General features: G+C 52.5%; 1 protein-coding gene across 9 annotated transcripts in view; it reads left to right on the top strand.

The window, feature by feature from the left end:
- ATP2A3 (ATPase sarcoplasmic/endoplasmic reticulum Ca2+ transporting 3) overlaps window positions 1-16,135 on the top strand; it is a 39,699-nt gene that overhangs the window by 9,243 nt on the left and 14,321 nt on the right. For 5 of the 9 annotated variants that reach the window (XR_004381579.1, XM_032848975.1, XM_032848980.1 and 2 more), the window contains exons 2-17: window positions 667-684; window positions 960-1,042; window positions 2,509-2,613; window positions 2,787-2,925; window positions 3,209-3,289; window positions 3,384-3,469; window positions 4,968-5,432; window positions 7,052-7,140; window positions 7,311-7,413; window positions 8,693-8,824; window positions 9,202-9,327; window positions 10,506-10,724; window positions 10,845-11,180; window positions 12,930-13,150; window positions 14,071-14,273; window positions 14,847-14,932. Coding sequence is in view for 8 of the 9 variants with exons in the window: in XM_032848975.1 (XP_032704866.1) it covers window positions 667-684; window positions 960-1,042; window positions 2,509-2,613; window positions 2,787-2,925; window positions 3,209-3,289; window positions 3,384-3,469; window positions 4,968-5,432; window positions 7,052-7,140; window positions 7,311-7,413; window positions 8,693-8,824; window positions 9,202-9,327; window positions 10,506-10,724; window positions 10,845-11,180; window positions 12,930-13,150; window positions 14,071-14,273; window positions 14,847-14,932 (2,492 nt within the window). In the remaining variant the exon portion in view is untranslated. Of the gene's footprint in view, window positions 1-666; window positions 685-959; window positions 1,043-2,508; window positions 2,614-2,786; window positions 2,926-3,208; window positions 3,290-3,383; window positions 3,470-4,967; window positions 5,433-7,051; window positions 7,141-7,310; window positions 7,414-8,692; window positions 8,825-9,201; window positions 9,328-10,505; window positions 10,725-10,844; window positions 11,181-12,929; window positions 13,151-14,070; window positions 14,274-14,846; window positions 14,933-16,135 lie in introns of those variants that run through there. The other 4 variants (XM_032848978.1, XM_032848981.1, XM_032848979.1 and 1 more) reach the window with 4 other exon arrangements.

Here is a 16,135-nt window from a genome sequence, read left to right as displayed (position 1 = left end):
GGGATGGGGCTTGCCCCAAGTAGAGGGGCTGGGAGGGGACAAGTTGAGACTCAACCTCCAGGAACTGAACCATGGCAGGTTAGACACTGCCTGGGATGCTGGCTGCTGAGGTCGTGTCAGAGGGAACCCCCACGTAGGGCAGGGCTCAGCAGGCTGGCCTGGCCATGCTGTAGACCTTACCTCAGTGCTCCTGGAGGAGCAGGTATGTCAGAGGTAGCCTGGACTGATGTTCTCAATTTGAGGGAGGGACTCCCTTGCTGTGGCCACGTGGGGCCTTGAATAGGATTGTAAAGCCATCTGAGAAAGAGCACTACAGGGAGCTGTCAACTTACTGTGATCTCAGGGGTCCCATCTCTCCTCCAGTTTGCTCCATTACTCCTCTGTACATGGGGGAGGGACTAGAAGGGCCCTCCTGGCTCTGGTCTTGTCAGGCCATACCAGATCTTCCTTAACCAGGGTGGGATGAAGTGAGTGGAAGAATGGAAACCTCTGGGCTCAGACCATCCATTCTGTGACCTCAGAGAGCTGTGGGAGCATGTCTAGACCATTATGATGGCCCGGGTAGGCACAGCTGGGAGAGACTACTGAGATTCCTCCATGGTCCTACTGCATAATTCAGTTATCTCTTGTCTCCTCATGGCTCCTGTGGCTGCCTGGATCCTGCAGAACTCCCAACTGAGGAAGGTGAGTCTTGGGCCAGGGCGGGCTGCAAGGCCTTGAGCCATTTACTCTTGGGTTGTGTCCCTCCCTCTCCCCAACAGAGTGAGGATTTGCTGACACATACCCACCCCCCCGCCCGCCACCAGTATCACCTACCTATGCCTCTAAGGCCTCAGGCTCTTGCTCTTTGAATGGTAGGGAGGGAGTGGGCCAGGTAGTCTCCTAGGTGGTCCCAGCTCTGAATGAGGGTAGGTCAGTTGGTAAGGGACCCAAGGTTTACATGGTGCTCCGATTCTCAGGGAAGTCCCTGTGGGAGCTGGTGCTGGAACAGTTTGAGGATCTCCTGGTGCGCATCCTGCTGTTGGCTGCCCTGGTCTCCTTCGTAAGTAAGGCCCCATCGCACAGCATCAGAAAGCCTGGAAGGGAAAGCCAGGTTGGGCAGTGCTCAGAGGCCCAGACTCTGAACCAGAGGTCTGTTCTCTCAGCCATGGACATCCCTGGGCCTCTACCCATCCCCTTCCTTGCTCAGACTTCAGCTTCCTTTGCCTGAACCCTCAAAGCCTGCCCCCTACACACTGGACCGCTCCCATCTGTCCCCTTCCACTCTGGCTGTCAGAGTGAGCTTTCAGAAGCACATGTATGATCCCTACCCCTCCCCATCTTAGGGCAAGCTTTCTCAACCACAGCACTGTTGACATTTTGGACCAGATAATTCTTTGTCTGGAGGCTGTCCTATGAGCTCGGGAATATTTAGAAGCATTCAGAAGCATTCCGGACCTCTACCCACCAATGCCAATGGTACTGCCCAGTTGTGACAGTCTAAAGTCTCCAGATATTGCCAAATTATCCCTCGTGGAGAGCCCCTTCCATGGCTCCCAGTGCCCCACGGAAGAATTTGGATCTTAACCTCTTACAGCTTGTCTGTGGCTGCTCTCCTTTTGCCCTTCCCCCATTCTTACTGCCTGAACCCCTCCTGGACCTTGCTGGGCCATGGGGAGGTGGAACAGTACTTGTCACTGATGGCTGAGCAGCAGAAATCCGAAGGTAATGCAGGGAAATGGCCACACTGAGAGTGGATGCAGTTCCTGCTCTTGGCCCTGTGCCCAGTAGGGCCTGGGGAGGAGACCTCATGTTGGTGACATGGAGTGCAGGGAAGCAGGGGCCCAGCCAGCTGTGTCTGGCCTTCCTGGCAACTGTTCTTGTGGAAACTGATGACTCTTACAGAGACAAAAGCCTGTCAGTGCAGGTGCCTTATAACAGCTTAGCTAAAATGGTGTCAGCACCCCTCCACAGTTCGATGGACACTCTGAGACCTGTGGAAGGGAGTGAGAAGTACCCACTTGGGCCAAGAGGTGGGAACAGGACTTTAATCAGGTATTCTACCTCCAGGCCTGGGCTCTGGGTGGAGTTATGCCTCTCTGGCCAGTGGACTTCAAAATGAGCCTGTAGCGGGAGCATCTGCGTTTGCTAACACACAGACTGCTGGGCCTCACCCCAAAGTTTCTGACACAGGAAGACTGGGATAGACCCCGAGAATTGCATTTTTAGCAAGTTCCCAGGGGATACTGCGGTTGCCAGTCTGGCATCAAACTTGGAAAACCACAACTAGGCAGAGAGACCTCCAGCTGTACAACTGCCCCACATCCTGAAAGTTGGCTGGGTGGGGCATGAATGGTGGCAGTCACTACCTACAGATAAGCCGAGGCCTCAGTGCAGCCTTCTCCCAGCCCAGGCCTCCCCAGGGCTATCTCTTCCAAGGCAGGAGGCAGCAGACCCAGGGTATAAAGGAAATAGGGAGCAGCCCCTGGGCCACAGAAGAGTCCCAGCTCACCAGCTCTGATTCCATAGGTCCTGGCCTGCTTCGAAGAGGGCGAAGAAACCACAACAGCCTTCATGGAGCCCCTGGTCATCATGCTGATCCTTGTGGCCAATGCTATCGTGGGCATATGGCAGGTGGGAGGCACAGAGGTGGGCCTGGGCCTTCAGGTGTCCTGGCTGTTCCATGTGACCGCCACTTGGTGTTAAGAGTCCTGCAGCTCCATCCCGGGTCCCAGGGGTGTCATTCCAAGGGGTCAGCCTGCAAGGGCCAGTGAGGGCAGACCACCTACCTGCCTCCTGTTCAATAGGAACGCAATGCTGAGAGTGCCATTGAGGCCTTGAAGGAGTATGAGCCTGAGATGGGCAAGGTGATCCGCTCAGACCGCAAAGGTGTGCAGAGGGTCCGCGCCCGGGACATCGTCCCTGGAGACATCGTAGAAGTGGCAGGTACACTGGGGGTGTCTTTCCGTTATGTGATGCTGGTGAGCCCTTCCCTCTCTGTACTCCCAAATTTCTGGCTATATACACAGAGCAGGGAGCTGTGGGATCCTTCCAAAGCTCTTCGGCCAAAACCTTGTTGGACAGATCAGGACACTGTGAGCGTAGGAGCAGCGTCTATCTCAGGGATCACAGCCTAGGCCCCTACCTCTCACCCTTGGTTCCTGGCAGTCCTCCTGGCTCTGCCAAGGGGTGGTGCCCAAAGCCACACTCAGCCACTCTCTCTCCGCAGTGGGAGACAAAGTACCCGCTGACCTCCGCCTCATCGAGATCAAGTCCACCACCCTGAGAGTGGACCAGTCCATCCTGACAGGTGAGGCCCAGAGGCCAGGGCTGAGCAGGGCTGAGCAGGTCCAGGCATGGGGGTGTCTTCATGTAGGGTTTCCGATTTCTGATTCCATGACCAGGTGAATCCGTGTCTGTCACCAAGCACACAGATGCCATCCTAGATCCCAGAGCTGTGAACCAGGACAAGAAGAACATGCTATTCTCTGTAAGTTCCTGGGATGGCTGGGGCCTTTGTCTGGACACTGATAATAAAAACTTTAACATTCAATCAGTTAAAGCCCTACAAGAATGAACCTCATCAATTATTAACAATATGTACAAATTTATAGTACTGGTAACAGCTTGTGTTTACTCAAGGCTGTGTGCCTGCGACGGTTCTAAGCCCTTTACGTATATTTATTCCTCACGGTGCTTTTAAGATAAATACTCTTGTTATTTGCATTTTCCAGGTCACACAGCCAGTGAATGGTAGAGCTGGGATGTGAACTCAGACATTCTGACTCCAGAGCTTTTCCTCTTACCTGCTAGGCTTATCCTGCTTCAAGCTGGAGAGGGACAGAGCTAGCCTATAATCACCCAATGGAGATTCCTCTAGTGATAAGGGTTGCCAAAGTGGTGGAGTCCATTTCTCAGATGGGAAAACCAGCTCAGCGCTGGTGGGCATGATAGGCCTCTGGGGCCTCAGAGAGAGCACTGATGCTTACAAGCTGCCCAGAAACAGCCTGAAGCTGAACACGGAAGCCACAAGGATGGTTCAGGCCATTTGGCTGTGGCCCAGGGCACCAAGTTATAAGGCTAGAAAACCTCCCCAGAAGTGGACAGAAGTGGAGAAAGCAATATTCACCCAGAGTTCTTAAGGAGACCCCCCCCCCTGCCTAGATGTATGGAAGCCTTAGACGAGCTGCTTTGAAGTGGGGAGGGGACCCCACAAGGCAAGGTCAAGCATCAGCAGCTGTCCCTAGGCAGCTTTCTAAGGAAGACGCTCTGGCCAGCTGCAGATTATTTCCTTAGCTGAGGGGCCTGCAAGTGGGCAGAGGCATGGGGGAGTGGAAGTTTCGTTGCTCGGGACAAAAGAAGAGAAGCTGAGGTTACGAGAGGTCCCTACCTTTTCTCCAGCCTCAGCACAGGCCACCTTTCTGAAGGGCACCACGTCATTAGCCTCCTCTGAGCAGCTCCTTTCTTGAACCATTTTATAGAAGAGGACACAGGCTCAAGGCTAAGTAGCCTTTTTACCGGGACTTAGGGATTTTACGCAGGCCTTGGGAGTGGATGGACTTAAGATCAGATTTTCTGGATTCTTCAGCAAATATTTACAGATCATTTACCTAGGATCATAGTCAGCCTGGCACTCCCATGTGGCCACGTTGGCTTTTTACAAATCACATTTTTATAGGTTGGTATTTTGCCGTGTTAGTCAGTCACATAGTCTGTATTGGTCCAGTGTTTCGTGTACCAGGCCTCATGATAGGCACCGGGGATACAGTGCTGAACCAAGTCCTTGCCTTCGTGGACCTAACACTGTCATGGGGATGACAGCTACGGCTTAGCACTAGATAGCTTCATAAGCCTGGGAGCATTAAGTGACATGGAGAAAAAACAAGCCAAGTAGGGGGATAGGAATGCTATGGTAGCCTGAAGAGGTCAAGGGGTCCCAGGCCCCTGCTGGGATGCTAAGCAGCCCTCCTTGTCTCTCCGTTGGCCAGGGCACCAACATTGCATCGGGGAAGGCCCTGGGCGTGGCAGTGGCCACAGGCCTGCACACAGAGCTGGGGAAGATCAGGAGCCAGATGGCGGCAGTGGAGCCAGAGCGGACGCCACTGCAGCACAAGCTGGATGAGTTTGGGCGGCAACTGTCCCATGCCATTTCTGTGATCTGTGTGGCTGTGTGGGTCATCAACATTGGCCACTTTGCCGACCCGGCCCATGGTGGCTCCTGGCTCCGTGGCGCCGTCTACTACTTCAAGATTGCCGTGGCCCTGGCGGTGGCCGCCATCCCTGAGGGCCTCCCGGCTGTTATCACTACATGCCTGGCTCTGGGCACACGGCGTATGGCACGCAAGAATGCCATTGTGCGGAGCCTGCCGTCTGTGGAGACCCTGGGCTGCACCTCCGTCATCTGCTCTGACAAGACAGGCACCCTCACCACCAACCAGATGTCTGTGTGCCGGGTGAGTGGCTGCAGCCAGCTTGGGGTCCCGCTGGTGTTGCTGTGTGATGCTCAGCAGGCTGAACTCCTTCTGGGGGCTGCCCCCGACTCCTTTTTGGCAGGGGATGGAGGAGAGAACCTGTGGGCTGCCTGCAAGGTGGGGAGCAGATCCAGTTTTTCATGGGGCAAAGCAGCAAGGTCTGGCCAGATGTGTATCACTAGGACCCAGATGTCACTGTATGTCCCTGGCAGGTCATTGTCTGTCTGTGAACCTCAGTTTCTTCATCTGAAGTTTGGGTATGCAAGCTTGGACAGACAACCATAAAGGATACTACAGAGGGTCAATTACAGCCTTGGCATCTGAGCCAAGCTGGGCCTGGACCCAACCAAGTTCTGTCCCACTCCTCCATCACTCCACAGTCGATGCCCATCACCAGTCACCAGACATGCCAGCTCCAATGACCTGGGCAGGGCTGGGAAAGGAATTATTCATTTCCTGGCCTTCAATCCCAGATTCTGGGCTTGTTGCCTGTATGTTCCAGGCATTCTGGCTGAAACTCCAGTAGGCCTATGGGGCAGAGGGTTGGGTGGGTAGTGGTGAATGCTGTGGGTTTCCCACCCCTCTTAGAGTCCCCAGTCATTCTTCTCCCACCTCTGCTCCCATGATCTGCCCACTGGGAAACTCAGACTCTGTGTCCAAAACCTTGAAGCCCAAAACCTTGGGGAAGGGGAAGGAAGCCCTGCCACAGGGGAAGGGACACAAGTTTTATATTCCGCGTCCCCTGACCTGTAAAATCTCTAGGAGGACTTCATTGGAACAGAGTGTCCCTTCATTGAAATAAAGGTTTGAAAAACATACTACAGGGAAGTTGTAGAGGCCTTACTTCCTGGGAGGGGGCCGAAGAAACTTGACTTCTCAGGAGGTATGCTGGCTGGAGGGCTACTCCCTATTCACCTCAGGAGTAGGGAGGGGAGCACGAAAGAAGGGACATTTGTTGAGCACCTACCATGTGCTGAGCTGGCCATTGACTTGGAAATGTATACCAAGGCAATTTCTAGGAAACAAGAATTATCTCCTTGGTAAAGCTGGCTTCCAGGCAAGAAAATGGGCCACCCTGGGAGGGGTAAACCCCTGACACTGAGGTGCACAGGTAGGGGCTGGGTGACCCAGCAGGCCCTGTAGGCAAGAGCTCGCTGTCTGAGAACACCTCTGGGCAGGAGTCTGTGTCTCAGAGCAGTATGTGGGTTTCTACCCTTAGAGGCCAGGAACTAATCCTTTCAAGGGGAAAAGAGGGGCAGCTGTACTTGGATCCCACTCTCTTCTCCTGTTACCAGTGGAGAAACTAATGCTCAGGTGCTCAGCCAGGAGTCACATAACAAAATGGGCAAGGATCCAGGCTTCCTACCCCATGTCAGGGCTCTATCCAGGATACTGAAGAATCTGCCATATACCCCTCAGGGGTCCAGAGCAGAGGCCCTGCCTTGGCCTGAACCCGACTCTTCCAGACCTTGGCAGGAGGGAAGGCCAGCAGCTTCTTTAGGGGCCCAGAGGATCCCACCTTGGGTCAGGCTTTATTCAGACTGGCTGCCCAAAGAGGAGAGAGGTGAGGGCTTGCCTAAGCATGCCTCTGTGCTCCCCAGATGTTCGTGGTAGCTGAGGCTGAAGCGGGCTCCTGCCGTTTGCACGAGTTCACCATCTCAGGCACCACTTATGCCCCGGAGGGTGAAGTGTGAGTGCTGGGCAAGGGGGTGCAGGTGGGCAGGGTTCCCTGGTGACCTGGGCTACACCAGAGAGCTCAGAGAGCTGTGACTGGGCAAGGCTTCCTGGGGTGGGATCGAGAGGCCATGCACCTCCCAGGGATGGGGCCAAATGCCCTTGTACCAAGACCCAGCCCCACAGGAGGCAGGCGGAGCGGCCCGTGCGCTGTGGGCAGTTCGATGGGCTGGTGGAGCTGGCGACGATCTGTGCCCTGTGCAATGACTCAGCGCTGGACTACAATGAGGTGGGACCCAGCTCTCTTCTGTGACCTCACTAGTGCCCAGGTACCCAGGACAGACCCTTCTCCCAGAGTCTCAAATCTCCCAGGGTTGGCAGTCCCTGCCCCTTTGGAGTGCCACACCCCAGGAACACTGCCACCCCTGAATACCCCCACTGCCCCTCCTTTTGCACACTGGCTTTGAAGCTGTGCCCTAGGGCTCTTGGGCTGTGGAAGACTAATGTAAGGGACTGTAGTGCCAGGGTGTCTAGAGGAAGAGATTGGGAAATAGGACTAGGGAGGGTGTTTAAAGTAGAAGACACAGCCCAGGAAAGGCCCACAAGTCATAACCTGATGTGATGCAGGCAGTGAATGCCCTTACCTGCTGTTGGAGCAGTGGAATGGAACATGCATGAAGATACTCCTGCCTGGGGAAAGGACTTGACCAGACTAAATCATGTTCCATAATAAGCTGAAGGCAGTAGACAGCCACCAAGCAGTTTTGAGCAGGGAAGTGATATGGTCAGAACTGCATTAACAAAAGATCACCTGAGCTTCTGTGTGGAGGATGAAACAGATGGGGCAAGACTGGATTCAGGAGCCCCTGTGTGGTCCTCCAGGTCAGAGAGTTGTTAGCTAGGGCTTCAGGGAAAGGGAAGAAAGCTTGGGTTAGAGATTTAGGATGGGACTTGGTGACTAGTTAGATGAAAGATAGAGAGGGTACCTCCTGGTTGCTGTCCTGGCTGGGACAGTCACTGGAGTGGCAAATATAGGGAGAAGGGGAGGTGTCTTGAGGCTCACTAAGGAACCAAGTCCAACAGGCAGCCATTAGATATGTGGGCTTGGAGTTCAAGGGAAATGTCACTGCCAGGCTGGGCACTGGAAGTCAAGCACATGAAAAGTGGGGAAGCAGGGGGCATATGAGGCCTCAGGAAGAAAAGGTGGGAGAGAAGGAGCAGGGCCTGGACAGCAGAGTCTAGAAAGAGGAATGTGGGGAATCTGGGGAAGGAGGCTGAGAAGGAGCCTGCGGAGAGTGAGGTGGATGGCAGGAAGGGTCCGTGTTTACTGATGCCTGGGTGGGCAGGGGGGCGGCGTGGTCAGAAGGCAAGGGAAGTCTCAGTGTCAGACACTACCCAGACCCCATGTCCGCTGGACTGGGAAGGGCCTCACTGGCTTGGTGCAAAGGAGGTTAGAAGTAACTGTGGTAAAGGGAGCTCCAGGGGTCAGGGAGTGAGTGGGAGGTAAGGCTTGGGGGTCCCCTGGAGGAGACCCTGCTATTCACACCCTGTATGCTGGGCCCCACCAGGCTAAGGGCGTGTATGAGAAGGTGGGAGAGGCCACGGAGACGGCTCTGACTTGCCTGGTGGAGAAAATGAATGTGTTTGACACCAACCTACAGGCCCTATCGCTGGTGGAGCGAGCCAGCGCCTGCAATGCGGTGAGCAGAGTGAGGGCTCCAGCCACAGGCCTCGTAGCTGGGCTTCTGGGCATCTAGAGAAGAAAGAGAAAAGGACAAGGTCTTGGGAGGTCTCTGGGAGGAGGATGGACCTCAGACCCTAATAAGACTTGGCTAGACAGAAAAGAAAGGAAAAGACTGAGTGTGGGCAAGGACCCAGAGTTGGGAAGTGCACAGCATGGTCAGGAATTGACAACCTTGTGGCATTTCTTAGGCTGAAGAGGGAGATGGGGGCTCAAATGTCAGGGTGAGAGAAGGGATAGACACCATCCCACAGGCTCTTTTCCAGGCAGCTGGAAAGAAAGCAGTTAGGGCTCCTGGTTCTGCCCCTCACATCCTGACCCTTCTGACCCCTATAGGTCATCAAGCAGCTGATGCGGAAGGAGTTTACTTTGGAGTTCTCCCGAGACAGGAAGTCCATGTCCGTATACTGCATACCTACTAGCCCTGGCCTGGCGGCCCAGGGCAGCAAGATGTTTGTGAAGGTGGGACCTGCCTAACTGGCCTGGGGCTTCTGTGCATGAGGAGTCCCTGGGAGATCTGATCTTCAATCCTCTGAAGAGCTAGTGACTACAATTATGGGGGACAGAGGGAGGTGTGAGGCCCATTGTCAAAGCAGTGAATCTGGAACGAGGGTGGTCAGCCCTCCATGGGGAACTGGGAACAGGATCCAGTCTTGGTGGAGATAAAGCCAGAGCCAGGCACCAAGGCCTGCCACTCACCATGGTCCCAGCTCTAGACTGAGAGGCACTGCCTTGTCACATGACTTTGGGGTCTCCTGTGCTCCTCCATGGGCCTCAGTCTCCCCATCTGAGCGGCAAGGTTAAGCTGGAAGGTCTCAGAAGCTGTTCACCTCTGAATGGGGTATTGAGGTAGTTGGTGCCCATCTTTGGTGCTACATGTTCTGGAAACTGAGTCCTAGGGAGGGAAGTTTCTCATCTAGACTTCTGCCCATCACAGGGCCTCTCACTGCTTTTCATCCTGAAGTAGGAATGACAGCCCTAACTTCACATTGAAATGGAGGTTTTAACCCCTTTTGAAATGAAAAGGCTTCTGTATTGGGATCTCAGGCCACTTTGAAAACTTAGCATTTGGGGTGCCCTTTGGAGGAAAGGGAGGAGGCATTGATGGAGGGTTCAGAAGCTATTCCCAAGGTAAGAATAGGAGCAAGACCCCAAGGTAAGACTCCAAGGCTGCTGAGGAACCTGTCACCCCCAAGAATACCTTCCCAGAGGCACACCTTCAATATGGCTCTATTTCTGGTCCCCAGGCAGGGCTCAGCCTGCCTCCCATTGCTGAGACCCCTACAGAATTAGGATCCAAGCAGTACTGGATTGACAGGGTGGCAGTGTCTGTAGGAGGGCTGCCAATTCTATCCCCACCTCCCCAAATGCTGCAGCAGACCTTCTCAGCCTTGAGTTGGTAGGGGGAGGGTGCCATCCAATGGCCAGCCACAACCCCCATTCCTTTTGGGTTTCCTCACAGTGAGGTCCCCTTGGTTCTCACTCTGAACTTTCAAAGAATGGAATCTGGTCCTTATCTCACTTTGTGTCCTCTTGGATGGCCTTTTCCCATTCCTGGGCCTCAACTTCCTCAGTTGGGCAGGAGGGGAAGGAAGGGGTCCTGACTGACAGAGTTGCCTCTCCCCTCCCCCATGATACAGGGGGCTCCTGAGAGTGTGATTGAGCGCTGCAGCTCAGTCCGAGTGGGAAGCCACACGGTACCCCTGAATGCCACCTCCAGGGAGCAAATCCTGGCCAAGATTCGGGACTGGGGTTCAGGCTCAGACACATTGCGCTGCCTGGCACTGGCCACTCGGGATGCACCCCCACGGAAGGAGGATATGCAGCTGGACGACTGCAGCAAGTTTGTGCAGTACGAGGTGGGTGGCAGGGCAGAGCCCCTGGGCTGGGAGCTGTGTGTCTCCCTCCCTGCAAAGGCTGGGCAGGTAGAAGGTTGAGCATGGGCCCAGACCCCACTTGCATCTGCCCCCTCCCTACAGACGGACCTGACTTTTGTGGGCTGCGTGGGCATGCTGGACCCCCCAAGGCCTGAGGTGGCTGCTTGCATCGCACGCTGCCACCAAGCTGGCATCCGTGTGGTCATGATCACAGGGGACAACAAAGGCACAGCTGTGGCCATCTGCCGCCGGCTTGGCATCTTCGGGGACACAGAGGACGTGGTAGGGAAGGCCTACACAGGTCGCGAGTTCGATGACCTCAGCCCTGAGCAGCAGCGCCATGCCTGTCGCACAGCATGCTGTTTTGCCCGTGTAGAACCCGTGCACAAGTCCCGGATCATAGAGAACCTACAGTCCTTTAACGAGATCACTGCCATGGTGAGGCCACAAGATGGGAGCCTAGTGGAGGTGGGGAGGTGTGGAGGGAACCCTGGCCATGGAGCTTAGCAAGAGCAACCCATACAACTTCTGCCTCTGATTCATTCTTATTTTTTCAAACATTTGATTACCAAAAAATCTCAAACACAGAAAGAAATGAAAAAATAGTTTTATAGCAAACACCTGTAATATCTATGATCTAGATTCTACAAGTAACATTCTATTTGCTTTGCAAATACCTATCCATCTATCCAACCTTAATCCATCTTTTCTTAAATAAATTTCAAAGTAAGTTGCAGACGTCAGTACACTTCGCCCTCACATAATTTAGAATGCATGCTCTAGAAAGCAGCATTTTTTTTGTGGTTCTATTTTTTTTTTCCTTTTTGAGGCAAAACTTACATGCAATGAAATGCACAATCTTGAGCATATCATTCATTTGATGTGTTTTGATAAGTGCAGACACACCTTTGCATGTCATCCAAACCCTTATCAGGATGAGGAACATTACTACGGACACAAGAAGTTCCTTCATGTACCTCCCCCGTTGGGCTCCCCTCTCACAACAGGCCATTTTTTCACCATAAATTGCCTGTCCTAGATTTTCATATGAATGGGATCATATAGTATGCACTCTTGTGTCTGGCTTTTTTCTTCTGAAATTTATCCATGTTTTTTGGGTATCAGTAGATGACTGCTTTTTTATCATTAGTAGCATTCCACCATGTAAATATAACCACAATTTATCCATTCACCTTTGGATGGACCTTTTGTTTGGGCCCAGTTTTTGTCTCATTCTTGATTACAGACCTATTCGCAACACTGATTTGATTCTTGACCCCAGTCTCCCTCCTGACCTGGCCTCTGTTGACCTTCACCCCCACTCCTTCATCTTGACTTTAATGTTAAGCTGTGACCCAGTCTTGATCTTGACACTGAGTTGGTCATCAATCTTGACTACAGTTGTAACCTGGTTCTTGACTTTATTTTTGACCTTCATGTTGACTTGGTTCCTGACCTTGAACTTGACAATCTTAATCTGATTTTTACTTTGAGCTCAACCCTGTTATGGGCTGCAGTCTTGACCTGCACCCTGACCTGATCCTTGACATTGATCTTGACCCCAACCCAATATTTTATGTAGACCTCAACTTTAAATGACCTCTAATCTTGACCTTGACTGCATCTCCAACCTTGACTGTGACATCACTCCTGATGTGGACCATAACCTTGATTTGGCATCCGATTTTGACTTGAACTTTACCTTAGTCTAATTTTTAGTTTTGAACCTGAGTCCAGTGTTGACCTTGACCTTCACCTTGGCTCCAAACTTTACCTTAGCTATCACGCCTACCTGGTCCTTTACATGAGCCACAGCCTAGACCTCATCCTTGACTTAACCTTAATTTTGTCCTTAACCTCAATTTCATGTTCTATACCACATCCAACCTGAATTTCATCTCCACCATCATCAGAGATCCACCTTCTTTCCCAAGTCCACCTCACCAAGAAGATGAGAACATTCAAACTGATCTCCTCTTCAAAATTGTGCTGGTTGGCAACCCTTGCCTTCCCTTAAGCCTCATCCCCAGCCCAATCTCTAAGTTCATATTCAACCTCACCATTTTTCTATTCAGCTGTCTGCTTCCTTGGGGACATCTCCTGGGTTTGGGGATAGGCTTAGTTGAGGGGAGTCAAGAAAGGAGAGTGAAGTTCCTTAGGCATGATCCTACCTAACTTGGCCCCTAGACTGGAGACGGGGTGAATGATGCCCCAGCTCTGAAGAAAGCAGAGATTGGTATTGCCATGGGCTCTGGCACAGCTGTGGCCAAGTCGGCAGCCGAGATGGTGCTATCAGATGACAACTTTGCCTCCATCGTGGCTGCAGTGGAGGAGGGCCGGGCCATCTACAACAACATGAAGCAATTCATCCGCTACCTCATCTCCTCCAATGTAGGCGAGGTTGTCTGGTGAGGCCCTGTATTTCCTCTTCCCAGCCCTCTGGACCAGCTCTAGGTCACCAAGGGAAATGCCTGATCCTGGGATGGGGCTATAGGGGTGGAGGGACACATATCCTGCTCTGGCTGAGGCCTTCTAGGATCTCACCTCAAGGAGGGCAGGGGCAGGAGCTCCTCATCATTCCTCCAGAGGCCTTGGTGTACGTACTCCAGCCCCCAAGGAGGTGCCTAAAAAGTCCCCTATCATCCCTCTAGCCATGACTCCTACATTCAGAGTTGGCAAGATGTGAGAACTAGCTGCTCTTCAGGGTGGTAATGTGTTTACATGTGTACATGAATGTGTGCACACAGCTGAGTGTGAGCATGATGTGTGTGTACCCAAGTGAAAAGTGTGTGTACACATGTGCATGTGTGCTTTTGTGAATCTTTGGGCATACGTATAAGCACAGAGGATTTGTGCCAGTATATAATTTGTACATTCTTGGGTTCATATGTGAGAGATGCCTATGGGGAATGGTGAGCACATGTTTGCCTGGACACATGTGAATTCTGCCATCTCTATATATCCAGATAAGCATCTAGGTACTTGTGTTTGTGTGATTGTGTAGCCTGTGCTAAGTTTTGCTCCTGTCTGGAAAAAAAAAAAAAAAAAACCTGTGTATGTACTTAGGCATGTGTTGTCCATATGCATACATGCCCTAAAGGAGTTATGGCCTAAAGAGGAGAGGCCTAAAGAGCAGATTTGTCCAGTCTCCAGAGCTGAGATTGGGAGCAGGAGTGACTGAGTGTGGCAGGACCATGCACACACATCAGAACTAGCAAAGTGAGATGGGGCTCCTGTGGAGACAGTAGGTGAGCTTCCCAGCCTGGGGTATGAGTAGGAGCAGGACCCTCCAGTTGCTGGGGACTAGAGCCTATGACTCTGGTTCCAGCATCTTCCTCACGGCAATTCTGGGCCTCCCGGAAGCCCTGATCCCTGTGCAGCTGCTCTGGGTGAACCTGGTGACAGATGGTCTACCTGCCACAGCCCTGGGCTTCAACCCACCAGACCTGGACATCATGGAGAAGCTGCCAAGAAACCCTCGTGAGGCCCTTATCAGTGGCTGGCTCTTTTTTCGATATCTGGCTATTGGAGGTGAGTGGGGCCCTTAGTGGAGTTTCTTGAGAGTTTCTATCATTTAGGCTTGCAAAGTACAGATAGTATGACTGAGCCTGGCTTATGCCAAAAGAAATTGTGGACTCATCCAATGGGAAAGACTAGTGCATGCCTCACATATGGCTGGATCCAGGCCTCAGTATTGTTGGCACATTTTGGCTCTGCCTCAACTCCGTGCTTAGGCAGGTGCCCCTTGGAGTGGAAGGATGGCTGCTGCAGCTGTAGCCCTCATGTTTACTCCATTATAACCAAATTCAACAGAAGAGAGAGCTATCCCTCAGTAATATGATAAAAGTCTCAGGCCCGTTCTTGGCCCACATTGGGTCACCTGCTTATCTCCTAGCTAATCACCATGGCCAGGGGTGCGGCAGATGCTGATTGCCAGTCAGGGCCCATCATTGTTACTAGGGACGGGTGCTTGCAAACCATGGGGCTCAGAGAGGGAGAAGGTGGTTCCCTGACAGAAATTCAGGTGATTATTAGGAAGGGGAAATGGTTGCCAGAAAACCACAGCTAGCCACTATAGCCAGTTTCCTCCTGTCCTCCTTGCAGTGTACGTGGGCCTGGCCACGGTGGCTGCCGCCACCTGGTGGTTCCTTTATGATGCCGAGGGACCTCACATCACCTTCTACCAACTGGTAAGCAAGGACGGCCAGGGACCATGTTGGGATTATTTCTGAGGCAGAACTCACAGCCCAAGTAGCTGTTGGAGTTCCAGGGGAAAGGCATCTGTAACCCCATGGTTGGCCATGGCTGTCCCTCCCTACCCCCATACACATACATAGATATCCACCATCTAAGGAGCTGATCTCAGAAGCCACTGGAAACTACTAGAGATAGCAACCCAGTCCTGAGCCAGAGAAGTGGTTACTCCTTCTCCCATTCATTTGGTTAGGGGGCTAGCAAGGGGCGTAACTGTGCAGAAGTATCTTACCTTTGTCAGGGAACCCCTGATAAATTGAGGGGTGTAAATAATTGAGGGCTCAGAAATATGAACCCCTGAAAGGTAAAACTTCAGGCAGAGGGTCGAAGAAAGGAGACTGAGAGTGGGAAGAAGGAATCTGCCAGGCTCCTCCTCCACCTCTGTAACAACACGCTTCTCCAGAAAGGGATCCACTGACCTCTTAAAGTCACCTGGTTAGCAGGTGCCCACAACAGAGCTAGCTTAGCTCAGCATAGCTCTAGAGGCAAGCAAGGAGACCCCTCAGCAGCTGTCTGTCAGTCTGTCCCTCTGTCTGGGCATTTCCTTTTTTTATTTTTAAAGATTTATTTATTTATTTGAGAGGGAGAGAATAAACATGGGGTAGAGAGGAAGAGGGGAAGGGAAAAAGAATCCGAGCAGACTCCATGCTGAGTACAGAGCCCAATGCGGGGGTAGATCTCACAATGCTAAGATCACAACCTGAGCCAAAACCAAGTTGGGCACTTAACTGACTGTGCCACCTGGGCACCGCTGCCTGGGCATCTCCTTTACCTCAAAGAATGTTTGCACCAAATCTAGCAAAGCCAGTTGTGAATTTTTCATTTAAAGCTGAGAGCTGCATAGATTTAGGATCTTCTTCCTCTGAGTGTACCTGTCTTTGTTACCTTCTTGTAGATAGAAGAGCTCAAAGCGGGTACCTGACCCTTTGCCATGTCACTGGCTGTCGTCCCTGGGAGGCTCTGTGATTGCGGGCATTATTGCAGTATTCCCATCTAGGTACAGTTAGCTCAGGGACACTTTCCTGGTACCCACTAGCCCTCAAGCATGTGGGCTCTCCGTCCTGGCAGCAGTGCAGAGCATAGGCCCACACTCTCATCCCAAAGGCTGATGCCCCCCAGCCCTTGGCAGAAAGACAACT

Source organism: Lontra canadensis, unplaced genomic scaffold (assembly GCF_010015895.1).
Source record: "Lontra canadensis isolate GAN:19392208 unplaced genomic scaffold, GSC_riverotter_1.0 scaffold217, whole genome shotgun sequence".
NCBI classification, from domain to species: Eukaryota; Metazoa; Chordata; class Mammalia; order Carnivora; family Mustelidae; genus Lontra; species Lontra canadensis.
Note: the sequence above shows the minus strand (reverse complement) of the source record. Positions and strands in the feature narration are given on the sequence as shown.